The sequence below is a fragment of the Spermophilus citellus genome (assembly GCF_964194105.1).
Source record: "Spermophilus citellus genome assembly, chromosome: 4".
NCBI lineage: Eukaryota > Metazoa > Chordata > Mammalia > Rodentia > Sciuridae > Spermophilus > Spermophilus citellus.
This window is the reverse complement of record NC_138185.1, coordinates 24151426-24164619: the sequence shown is the minus strand read 5'-3', so window position 1 is coordinate 24164619 and position 13194 is coordinate 24151426. Positions and strand designations below refer to the sequence as shown.

The window sequence follows — 13194 nt, the reverse complement described above, 5'->3', positions numbered from 1 at the left end:
GCTCTTATTCTATTCCTATTCAGCGGGGCCTAGGTCTAGGGCAGCCCTGCTGGTATCCCTGCCAGGCCTGAGTAATGGCCGCAGCCTGGAGCAGGGTTTTCCATGAGCTGCGTCGGGGTCTCCAGTAATTGGAACATGGCACCTTCCGACTTATAATGGATGGCAGCATGAGAGGGGCATTTGTCATTGCCTGACTTCCCTGTGGGAAAGAGGCTCATAAGTCACAGCTGACAAACCCTTTGATGACTTTTAAACTTCATTTACAGAAAAGAATAGCTATAATCAACCAACAGCAAGCAGTGACTAATCTTGCCACATTATCACTGTGAGGAGCCAGGCCAGTAGGGCTTGGGAAGGGGGAGTGAGCCATCCCTAGGCTCACAGCACATGCTGATTGGCTCTTGGATTTGAGAGTGTACCCTCAGCAAGGCCCTATGAGTCTGTGCCTAAAGCCTGCAGGTACAGGGCTTGCCTAGCATTGAAGCCATTTTTGGGCCAAGGTTAAAATGATCAGTTCTGGACTCAAAACAGATTTGTCTCAGCTCTGCCATTTCCTGGTTTGAGTAGGACTAAGCACCAAGCCTTACTTTCCTCATGTGAATGGTCATAGCACATATCATCACCTGTGTCATAGCAAAAGGCTTAGTACAAATAGTAAGTACTCTTATTATGTTTATTCATTCAGCCCTCAAAGGACCTTTTGTAGGCATAGGGTCTAAAACCCAAGGTCATGTGGCACATCTGCAAAGCCAGGAACCATTCTTCTTGGTTGGAGGGTATGGGAGTGGGGGTGGCATTGGAAGCATTTTGTGGAACAGGAAGAACACAGGCTTTAAAATCAGAAAAGTTGGGTCTTTTGATCCTAATCATGCCACTTAATGTGAATGTGGATAAACTATTTGAGCTTTCTCTGAGCCTTAGTTTCTTTATCTCTAGAATGAAGGTGACACTATTTATCTCATTAGGATATGATCTGGATTATGAAGAATTATATTTCTAAAGCTTCCAACAGGTACCTGGTGTAAAGTTGTTGCATATTAGATTGTGTGCTACCTTTTTGTACTCCCTTAAGAAAAGAATAAGTATGTATCTCTCAAAGAAATGGGAAATAACAATGATGGCATTTTTGTATTCTTTTTCCAGCCCTCTACCTCTGTGTTCTCTTTCAGGAGAAAGGAGGTGAATAGGGGGTCAAAAAAAGAAAGGGACACATTTTGTACATTGTTTCTGCAGTTCCTCCTGCCTGGCATAGCCTCTCCCTTTGTCAATACCCTGTGAGAATTCATCTTAGACACTGGGGGATTGGTATAATTTCTTTTATGCAGTTGGGGTATCTGAGGCTGCCCAGGTTAGGAGACATGGCCAGGGTGACAGCTTTTAAGTGGTAGGTCTGGATTTGGAAATCAGTTGTATCTGACTCCAGAGCCTGTGCTGTTTTTGCTATTTTTTGTGTAATTTTCCTTTATTAGGAAACAGTCAAAAAACAGGTTCCTGAAGAAAGGGCTTCTTAACTAGTGCGCAAAGCCTATAAGCACTGTTTCCCAGGATCTCCATAGGGCCAGCACAGAGGAGAACACTTTAAGGAATGCTTATTGAATGAGTGAAGGGGATAGGAATTGGGCAATAATAGGAATAGGTATGATCTTATATCCGTTTGTAGTGTTTTGCAGATGCATTAGCACTTTCACATTGATTAGCCTGTTTGATTCTTGCATCAGGTAAGAAAGGTAATTGGGGAGAAAAGGTGATGTCTGTTCTTTAGAATAATGACAATAAGACCCAGAGAAGTTACATGATATGAGGTCACATAACTTAGAACAGCAGAGCCAAGACTTCTAGGACTGTAGCCTGCACCCTTTACATTTCTACTTATTCAGGAACCCTCTGTGTGTGGCAAGCTGGGAGCTGGGGTTTCAGGAGCCAAAGAGCACTCCTGAGAAAATTAGTCCTTTTTGGCCAGTGATGATCATTTGGGCAATGCTAATGAGTAGGGGACTGGCAAGTTTAATGAGATTAATAGATGTTATGTCATCTCTGGCTGCCTGGTAACCAGGAATTTGTGAACCAAGGAGGGCCTGGACACTGATCTGTAAAATTACTTGGCTTTCTCCAGAAATAGGCTTCCCATTACTGATATCTGTTTTCCTTCAAAACTAATCAAATGTCCCTTGGGTTATCTGAGGGCAGAGGACTGGCCACAGGCTTCTGTGACTCTCATCTCCTTGCAAGAGAACAAAGCTAGAGTGTCAAGTAAGACTAAGAGAGAGGGGCTGGGGACGTGGCTCAAGCGGTAGTGCGCTCGCCTGGCATGCGTGCGGCCCGGGTTCGGTCCTCAGCACCACATACCAACAAAGATGTTGTGTCTGCCGAGAACTAAAAAATAAATATTAAAAATTAAAAAAAAAAAAAAAGACTAAGAGAGAGGTTCTAAACAACCCTGGAGGCCAAGAGCAACAGTTCCTCCTTTGGGATCAGCATTGTGGGAGGGAGTCCAGTGCTGGGCAGTGTTTAAAGCCTGTGTTTGATCTGAAGGGAGGAATGGAAAGCACAGGAGAGACATAACAGAGACAGAGGCTTAGACATCTATTGAAACAGTGGCCGGTAGAGAGTTAGACAAATCACCTAGCTACTCTCACTAGGCGGTTGACCTTTAAGTAAGTCACTTAAATTTGCTGATCATCAGCTGCTGCTGCTTCTTTTTTTTAATCCAAAAAATAGGACTAATAATGTCAAGGGTATTGTCCTAGTCCTTTTATGCTGCTATAACACAATTGTGTGTTTATAAACAACAGAAATTTATTTCTCATGGTTCTAGAGACTGAGAAGTCCAATATTAAGGCACCAGCAAATTTACTGTCTGGTGAAGCCCTGCATACCAGTTTAGGAATAGCTGTCTTTTCACTCTGTTCTCACATGGTGGAAAAGGCAAGGCATCACTCTGGGGCCTCTTTTGTAAGGGACTTGGCCCTCATGACCTAATCACCTCTCTCCCCAAAGACCCCATTCTTTTTCCCTTAGATAACCCTGAGGACACCTGGGTGATTTAGAGGGAAAAAATCACCCATCAATGAATGATGGGAAGCCTATTTCTGGAGAAAGCCAAGCAGTTAGCAGATCAATGTCCAGAGCTTCCTTGGTCCAGAGGTTCCTGGTTACCAGGCAGCCAGGGATGACAGAACATCTATTAATCTCATTAAACTTGCCAGGCCCTGGCTCCTGTATATTATCACATTGGGGATTAGGTTTCAACAAAGAACTTGAGGAAGGAGGTGTGCATATTCAGACTATAGTAGACATAAACTGGCTTTGTTTATGAAAATCTTGTGCAAATATAAGGAATTGTAGAAATGGGGAAGAACTAACTCAGGGTAAGTATTGTAACCATTGAAATTAGTACCCAAATGAGTGTCTATGCATATGCAATTTTGCCCTTGTATATCTTGTCAAAAAACAGACCTGAGTTCCAGTTCTGGCTTTGTTCTGTTAATCAGCTAGCTACCTCTCTTGAGTGTTGAGTTATCTAAAACACCTCCTCAGAAGCTGTTGTGAGGATTAAATGAGGTGAGATGTGTAAAGTCTCTGACACAGCACTGGCACTTGGAATTAGACGTTCTTTTTACTGTGATGGCTCCTCCAGGTCTCATTTACTCAAAGTTTAGTGGTAGAGGTGCCTTTTGGGGCTTTTCTACCTTTGTAAAACTGTCACCTTTCTACATGTTGAGGCTTGGCTCCTGACTTCTGAAACATAGTTTCCATCTCAAATGTTTCAATTGGGAAAAATGATTAGTTTTTGCCAAATTTCTTATGTTCTTACTAGCCTGGAAAAGCCAGCCCTTCCTTTTTGAGTTGTAAATTGCATTTCAAAATCTTTGCCCCTGGTGGGTTTTAATTAGCTTTAGGCTCCAACTTTTATGCAGCAGTTGTTTCTTCAGCAGTAAGGGTAAGGACATGTACCTGGCTGGTGGCCCCTAGTTTTTTTCAGCAGTTTTTTGAGATGCTATGCCTTTTTCAATCTCCTCACTATCCTGGGGGCTCTCTCTAACTAGCCTAAAAGGAAAAATGGAATATAAGAACCCTAGACTTGGAATCAGGACCCCTCAGGATACTCTTGTCCTTGCTACTCACTAGCTGTGGTATCCTGGCCAAGTACCTTTCCTTCTGTTCTTCAGAGTGAGGGCATAAGAACTCCATGCTCGCTAAGTCTCTCTTTATCTGACATTATAAAAATCTCTAGGAACAAATCTGGTTTTTCCCTTCCTCCCTTCCTTCCCTACTAATACCAAGAAAAATTTTGTCATCCATCTGTCTTTTCTCATTTCTAAGCAGAGGGCCTCCATTGTTCCACACACCTTACTCTCAATTACACAGTTAATCTCTGTGACAAGAGATCGGCTCATAGGGTGGGAAATAGCTTACAAAAGTTAAGCAGCTTTTGCTCAATAGGATATCAATATTATTTTAGGGTCTAAACCCACCTCTAAACATAGGAAGAATTAGGGGAGTGTATCAAGTTGGGGGGGCTTGGTTTTGTAGAGGTGGGTATTTGAGTCAGAGGAAGAATGTGCCTGGGACCCCTGCCCCAGTGGTCCTAACCATTTAAAGCGTGCCACAACAAACCCTTCTTCCTCCCTAGTATTAATTGAGTACTTGCTGTCTCCATGCTCTGTCAAGTCTCTGCCTCTTACAAACTGATATTTATATTTATAACTACCTAGAAGTCATATATGGATTTAAACTTATTGGACCCTTAGGAATTCTGCACTAAACCTGACAGGGAGACCCAGTATTGGGCCCACCTCCTTTTTATTTTCTACTCCCAGCTCCATCTCTCATTTGAGATGCCTCATGGACATGTTTTTCTACAATTCCAGATAAATCTATACTTTCGGGCTTAGGGAGTCTATTTAGCAGCAGCATAGCCTGCCCTCCAAGGGTTTTTGCCTTTAAAAATGAGGGCTGTTTAAATGGGAGACTCAGGGGTTGGGTACCTACAGCATGCTCCAGGTGGGCATTTCTCCTTGGCCCTGCAAATTTCTCACCTAGAGCAGCCACATGTGCAAGATAGAGAATGTGCTCCTATCTGACCTTGATCTCCTAATCAAGAATGAGCCCACAAGTAGCAGCATTAGAATAAAGTACCTGTAGTCAGAATATTTACTAGATCTTATAAAGGACTTAACAGCTTGCAGAGTTCTTTTATGTACATTGCCCAAACCCCAGGTGTAAGAGAAAAGACTGAGTAGGGACCAAACCTGAAAGATTGCTCAACAGTGAATGTGTAAGTACTGAACCCTCCATAGTACCTAACACGGGTGTGCAGCAGATGCTTCCTGCTCAGTGATGTTAGAGAGTTCTGGCAGAGGTCTGAGGAAACCCACAGCCATTATATCCTTGCCAGGTCAATGGCAGTCAGCAGTCATCAACAGATCTCTGTACTATCATGTCTCTCTCTCCCTCTCCCTCATTGCTTTATGAATGTTGATGATTGGATGTAAAAGTACACTGAGAAACAAGATTCTGTCTTTTCCATGTCAGTTCCAAAACTGGCACTAGCTCCTTTATATCAGTAGCAGTGATGGCACTGCCTCACCTCATCTCCATCGTCCCTGTCCCTTGCTTAAGAATGGTGCACCCCAACCCCAGTGTATTCATTTGAGTTTGCAATAGCAAACCTACCACTGGGCATATTTCTTCCTCAGAATGAAATTCTGTTAGATTTTCTTGTAAACAGAGCCACCTGCTGGTCAGAACATGCTAATTTCTAGGCGGGGAGCATTTAGGAGAAATAAGGGGTCTCTTACTGGAGTAGGATACAAGATAAACATATTTTCCCAGCTTACATTCTTTTCTAATTCATTGAAAAGAAAACCCCTCCTCTCTGCCCAAAATATTAGGTAATAGGCTGGTAGGCTGACGAGAATTTTTACACATTCTACGTGGGTGCTCTAACACCTTCTGAAATGGCCTTAGGAGAGATTGAGAATAAGTTGAAACTACTCGTGCCAGTGAACAGAAGATGGGTCCAGGAAGTCAAATGCCAAGGCTTAACTCTAGGCTTTTCCTGCTGAAATTGAACCTCCTCCTCTTCTCCCTGGAGCCCATGCTGAATGACCCTTTGGGGTAAAAGACATGCCAAAATCTAGAAAATATTTACAAACTTATCTCTAAGCCAAATGGAACACAATTTGAATTAAAAAAGTATCAATATTTAAAACAGTTTTAGGTAAATATGCCATTTTACTATGGTATTTGAATTGCCTTTACTCTGGGAAACAAAGTGATGAAGCTGACAGAAATGAGCTTAATGGGCCAACCGATCTGGGTTTGAGCACCTGTTATTGTCAAGTTAATGATCTCAGCAGCATCTCCATTTATGGTAAAGTTGTCATCATCGTCACTACGTCCATGTCTGGATCAGAGTGAGCATATGATATTGTTCTAGAGAAAATATTATTTATAATTACCTCTTTGCTATGGTTTTTACATTGAAGGAACGGAGGGGAGAAACTTGTGGAACATCTTTAGATTCCAAAAGGGGTTACATTTGAGATGAGTATTAAACAAGGTGTGGGCTTAAAAGAATTTGCATCAGGTATACTTGTCAATCTCAGCCCTACTGAAGTGCATGATGACTTCTGAAGGTTAGGTTCCTCCCATGTACAATATTGTGGTTCTACTTAGGTGAGTACCAAATGAGGGAACATTTTAAAGCACCCATCATAAGATCAGCAGCCAGTGTATGGTAATTCTTGGTAATATAACAAGAAAACAAGATAACAGAAACAGGGAGGCTGGATGCAATAGGGGTGGAACTGTGTAGGAAGGCAAGGAGCAGTCCAGTTTAGTCTGGATGTGTCCATAAGCAGCCCTTGAGCCCAGCCCTGGGACTCAGTCTCATAGTTGGTCTCTTTCTCTCTCTCCAGGTTGCCATCATGTCCTTGAAAATCCAGACAAGCAATGTAACCAACAAGAATGACCCCAAGTCCATCAACTCTCGGGTCTTCATTGGAAACCTCAACACAGCTGTGGTGAAGAAGTCTGATGTGGAGACCATCTTCTCCAAGTATGGCCGTGTGGCCGGCTGTTCGGTGCACAAGGGCTATGCCTTTGTCCAGTATGCCAATGAGCGCCATGCCCGGGCAGCTGTGCTGGGAGAGAATGGGAGGGTGCTGGCTGGGCAGACCCTGGGTAAGTTAAGCCTCTCTGCACAGGGCTCAGTTTATAACTCCAGAGTAGTTACTGTCTTTCGCCTCCCCTTTGTCCTCTTTCCCATCCCCTACCACACTTTCATTGCTCTGAGGTTTTATAATTCAATAGTTATAAATTATATTTAAGTAGTTATAAGTTATATTTAAGTTATAAATGAAGTAATTATACAATTGATGCCCACAGGAAAGAATTTTAGAAGCCTCTGGAAAACCACTTATATCCTGTTCCTGCTTTCTTTCTTTCTTTTTTTTTTTTTAATATTTATTTTTTAGTTTTCGGCGGACACATCTTTGTTTGTATGTGGTGCTGAGGATCGAACCCGGGCCGCACGCATGCCAGGCGAGCGCGCTACCGCTTGAGCCACATCCCCAGCCCTGTCCCTGCTTTCTTGGTGCTTCTTTTTTTTTTAATGGCTTTATTTTTAAACTATTATCCCTACTACAAATGAGGCTTTTTTTTTTTTTTTTTTTTGGTGGTGGTGTTGGGGATTGAACCCAGGGCCTTGTGCATGCAAGGCAAGCACTCTGCCAACTGAGCTATATTCTCAATAACAAACTTTATGATTCCAATAAAAATGCATATTCTCCAAAGAAGGGGACATATTGGACTAGCATAGTCTATTATTTTGATCTGTAGATGACTCAGACTAGAACTTTGAAAGCCAAGAGGAGGGATCGAAACAAAAAATCAAAGTGGGGCAGGTCCCCTTAGCCTTGGTACTACATACATGTGATAATATAACCATGCTGATAGTCTATCTTGGAGTATCTAATGTGTGTGTACATACTTCTATTTATATATGTGTGTATGAGAAGGAAAATATATATATATAGTGTGTGTGTGTGTGTGTGTGTGTGTGTGTATATTCATATATATCCCATTGTGTTCATGAATACTAAGTATACAGATGTAATTGAACATGTGGAGAATATGTGGACACATACCTTTGTATGTATAGGTCCTAGTGTGTGTGTGAAAATATACTTGAATATGTAAGCACTTATGCATATATTCATTTACCAAATATTTGTTGAGTTCTTATGTATTATGCACTGTTCTAACCATAAAGATATTTGATGGGATGTTCATGAGAATATGCATTGGCTCCTTTGCATATGAGCAGTTACATGTATGATATTGGGGTCAAGTCTGTGTGTACTTGAGAGGGCACATTTTATCTGTGTGACTTTCTTAGATATGTGAATGTATGTTAGGATTTGTCTGTGTTTCCATATACCTGATTTATATGTTTATGTAACTATACTTGAGAATGCACGTGTATGATGTACATGTGATTTGTGAATATGAATGTGTGTCTGAAATGTATATGAATATGTAAACAGGCATATTCATATGATACAAATATGCATCTAATATGCACCTAGTTTGAGGACTAAATATGTGAAGACTTTTGTTAGATGCCTCAGTACATTGTAAACATCATATAACCACATGAATACCTGTGTATGTACATATATGGGTACACTGCTATTAAGCCAATATTTTGACCTTGCCTTCTCCTTTTTCACAGACATCAACATGGCTGGAGAACCTAAGCCCAATAGACCCAAAGGGCTAAAGAGAGCAGCATCTGCCATATACAGGTGGGGCACTCTGTCTATCTGGATGGGGTGGGTCCCTCTTTCCAAAGAGGGAGCAGATGCTGATAGAGATGGAATGCTGAACCTAGAGCTTGGGAGACATTTGGAGATGAGGGCCTGTGAAGAGTAGGCTGAGTGGCCATTCCTAAGTTCTGGCCCTCTCCCCTTTGTTTCCCCAGTGGCTACAGCTTTGGCTATGATTACTACTGGGACGACTTCTACGACAGGTGAGCAGGGGAGGGGCGTGCCCAGGCATAAAACCAAGTTGGAAGTGTCCTGAAAGATTGCTGGTACAGCCCCACCAAAGTCCAGAAGTGTGGACAGGCATTTTCCCAAAGTTACTCCACAAATCAGTGGTAGAACTGGGACTAGGGTCCAATTCTTCAGGTGCCCAGGCCAGAGCTCCCACCGTCACATCACACTGGGTCACACTGTGATTGCTTTTCCTCCTCCTAGTCCTGCAGTGTGACTTGAAGGGACTGTAAAACCAAGGGACATAAAAATATAACTAGTTGGAATACAAACATAGTATAGGCCAGTTGCAGGGAGTTGTAGCCCTTGTAATTTGCTTTTTAGTCTCTACCTCTATGAGGTGCCTAACCAGCCAGAAGGAAATCCAGAGCTTAGTCTGAGTCTTTTGGTCTTATATTTATAGCCAAGAGGATAGGACCCATCTGGAGGTCTGAAATTTAGTCCCCTGTGGCCCACCCACCTTTTACTCCAAGCCTACCCAAACTCCAGCTTTGAAGCTGTAGGCTCCCACTTCAGTGGCACCAGCCACATTTGAATAGAAGTTATGGTAAAGTGTAGCCCAATCTCTTTTCTTCCTTGCTTCCCTCCCTGTCTCCAATTTGCTGACCTCAGGCAGCCCAGGAAGAACACAACCCCTCTGAGCCTTGTTTTTTTCCATTTGTGAGCAATTTCAGGTTACACTGTGGTGTTATAAAGTGCCGTAACCTATAAGTCAGAAGGCTTAGGTGCTAATTCCAGCTCTGCCACTGAATGGATTATGGGATTTGGGGCAAATCTTCCCAGTCTGTGAAATGGGCTGTGCCAAGTGATCTCTTAGGGTCCTTCTAGTTTGGGGATTCTGTGGTTCAGTGATTCTGACCGAGGCCAGAGCCGCCCCCTCCCCTTGGGGGTAGACATGCAGGGTTCAGAAGTGGGTCCATTTCCATAGATTCTTCATTTCCAGCCATCACTATCCCCAGGGCAGATATTCCCTAAACAAAGGAGTGCTAAGGAATGGGGTATTGAATTGCCTAATGATGGTAAGTATCATGGCTGTCTTTAGGAAAATAATACCAAAGAGTACCCTGGACCAAGGCTATTTGTGTTTACTACACAACAGTGTTAGTAGATGTTGTAGGAAAGACTCCTACCCATCCTACTGTTTCTGCCTGGTGGGCAGGAAAAGAAGCCCTCCTAGAAAGGGCCAGATGATGGTGCTTGTGGGAACAGCATAGTCTAGGGCCCTAGCATCTGATTGAACTGTCCATATTTGATATGCTGTTGAGACCCTGGTCTCCCTATCTCTGAAATGGAGCAAGAAAGATATTATAGAGGCCCAGAAACAGAAAAGAACTTATGAGTCTAGCCTCATGTCTGAGTCTTGAGCTGGGGGACTCCTATCCTGGCTTTTGCCTATAACACTTTCTAATATGTGTTTTTAACCAGGTTCTCTTTATCCTGTACCCTCACAGCAGACTTGGACAGACACCAAATTTGTATAGCCTTCCCCTCTAGGCAGGTGGAAAAACTGAGGCTAGGAAAGCTCTCAAGCCCTCACTTCCATGCCTTTCTGTCCCCACTGGGGATTTGTGCTGCTTTGAGATTTATAAGCTTTGACTAGAGGTTGGGGTGGCAGTTGACTGAGGAGAAGCCAGGTCATGTAGTAGGGGAGATCTGGGTGTCAGAGTACTCTAGGGAAGGCTTGTTTCTGGAGCTGTTTTTTCCTTTTTGGGGTGGGATATGAACATTTTCACCTGCTGCTTCTTCACCCTAACTTGGCCTGGCTGGCAGGACAGGTAGTTACAGTGAGGATCCCAGCAAATGTCAAGGACCAGAAAGCCCTTCTCTTTACCCCAGGGCTTGTTGGGAGCAGTAGAGGTGTGTAGCACAGGCCTCCCAGACTCTCACCAGCCACTCCTGATAGTCTCAGGCTATATGCTGCAGCCTCTGTCCTGTTTGCCCTCACAGGCTTTTTGACTACCGTGGCCGCCTGTCACCTGTGCCAGTACCCAGGGCAGTCCCTGTGAAGCGACCCCGGGTCACAGTACCTTTGGTCCGTCGTGTCAAAACTACCATACCTGTCAAGCTCTTTGCTCGTTCTACAGCCATCACCACTGGCTCAGCCAAGATCAAGTGTGAGTAACTAAATTTTCTTCCTAGATATTTTATATATTTATCATTAGCAAAATAATAGAATCACATTTTTTTACATTGGAAAATAGATAAAGGAACAAATCTCCCACAGTTCTGCTGCTCTAACACAACAAAGTGAGTATTTTCATGCATTTCTCAGAGAAAAGGTTAACAATTAAGAAGGGGGCTTGGGTTGGGCACAGAGAGTCTAGTGCTGTGGCATGGAGCTCAGTGAGGAGATGGTGTTTTTTCTGCTAGTAAAAACAAGGACAGGTGTACACAGGCTTATTATTTCACATTCACTCTTGATATTTACTTACTGTAATCAGGCACCCAGGAAATCTGATAGCAAAAGACTCTGCTTTCACACCTTGAAAGACAGGCTCCATCATCTAACACAACAAGGGGACATGTTTTTGCTCAGGTGCACAGGAGCATACCACAGACTTGCATTCCTGTTCATCCCCAGTCCCTTTCAAATTAAAAGGTCTGAGGGGAAGACAGCCAGGATGAGAAATGTGGGCTGATCACTCTAGGGATAGCCTGTAGTCAGCCTCAGGAAGAGGCCTTTTTCCTGGGCAGGAAAAGAACCAAAAAAGGAATTACCTTCCTAGCTGATAGAATGGGGCTGGGGTTTTGTTAGGGTCAAGCCCCCAGGTGACAGCCCTGTCCACCTTCCACTCCTAGTAAAGAGCAGTGAGCTGCAGACCATCAAGACAGAGCTGACGCAGATCAAGTCCAACATCGATGCCCTTTTGGGCCGCTTGGAGCAAATTGCTGAGGAGCAAAAGGCCAACCCAGGTCAGTCTCTGAGGTTTCTCACCCAGCTCAGTGACCAGGTGCACAGGACAAAGCATGAGGAATATAGTGCACCCGGGGGGGTGGAGGGAGGAGAGGCTGGGGTGGCCTCCTTTCCCATACCCCCTGCAGGTCCTAGTCCACCTGGACCTACTATGCAGAGGCATTTCTTGCAGGCTGAATTTTAGTCCTTCTTCCTCTACCCTTAACCCCCAAGATGGCAAGAAGAAGAATGACAGCAGCAGCAGCAGTGGTGGTGGTGGTGGTGGTGGTGGCGGTGGCGGCGGCGGCGGCGGCGGCGGCGGCAGCGGTGGCAGCGGCATTGGCGGCAGCGGTGGCAGCGGCATTGGTGGCAGCGGCATTGGTGGCAGCGGCATTGGCGGCAGCAGCAGTAGCAGTGGCAATAGTGGCAACAGCAGCCGGCCACCAGCCCCCCAAGAGGATGCAGTTTCTGAGGCAGGCACGCCTCAGGGAGAAATCCAGACTCGAGATGATGGCGACGAGGAGGGCCTGCTGACACACAGTGAGGAAGAATTGGTGAGGTCTTGGACAGGGGCATGGCTGGGAGGGGCTGGGACTGAACTTGCACTCCTGGTGGCAGAAGGGCAATGGGGATGGGGAACCTCTGAGCTGGTTGACCCTCCTCTTCTTCCTAGGAGGTTCTAGTCCTTTGGGGAGGACGAAAGAATGAGCCAGAGGCAATTATCTGTTTCAACTGTCAGTCCTAAGTTCTGCTAAGGACAGAGGCATATTTCAGCTAAGCCTAAAGCCTATTCTGGCCTTCATTCTCCTTGTGGGTTAGAGAAAGGGAGAATTTGGCTCAAGGGGCACATACATGGCCTTCAGAATTCCAGAGAGAGAGCATTACTAGGGTTGCCTGGGGAAGCCACAGGGAGCTGGGTATCAGTTCCACATGAGGATTTTCCATAAGCCTTTGCTGCTTGAGCATAAAACAGGCTGTCTCATAAGGGAGTTAGTTCCTATCTACACTGGAAATATTCAGGCTAGGGAGCCATTGACAAGGATCTTACATTGAGTGGGAGGGTAGATCAGATTCAGAGGATATAAGATACCTGCTATATACTTGTTGCTCATTAACTTAATGATTGCTCATTAAGCACCACACCCTGTAGTCCATACTTTCTAACTTGATTACTCTTAACAACAATTCTGTACTTTACAAAGTATTACTGTTCCCCTGTTTTACCTTTGAGGAAACTGT

At 44.2% G+C, this 13194-nt stretch overlaps 1 protein-coding gene across 1 annotated transcript in view; it reads left to right on the top strand.

Moving 5' to 3' along the window:
- The window catches only part of RALY (RALY heterogeneous nuclear ribonucleoprotein), an 84347-nt gene that overhangs the window by 68635 nt on the left and 2518 nt on the right, over positions 1–13194 (top strand). The window contains exons 3-7 of the mRNA XM_081289944.1: positions 6924–7188; positions 8741–8813; positions 11010–11176; positions 11862–11975; positions 12190–12509. Of these exons, the coding sequence (XP_081146070.1) occupies positions 6933–7188; positions 8741–8813; positions 11010–11176; positions 11862–11975; positions 12190–12509 (930 nt within the window). The 5' untranslated portion in view covers positions 6924–6932. The remainder of the gene's footprint in view (positions 1–6923; positions 7189–8740; positions 8814–11009; positions 11177–11861; positions 11976–12189; positions 12510–13194) is intronic.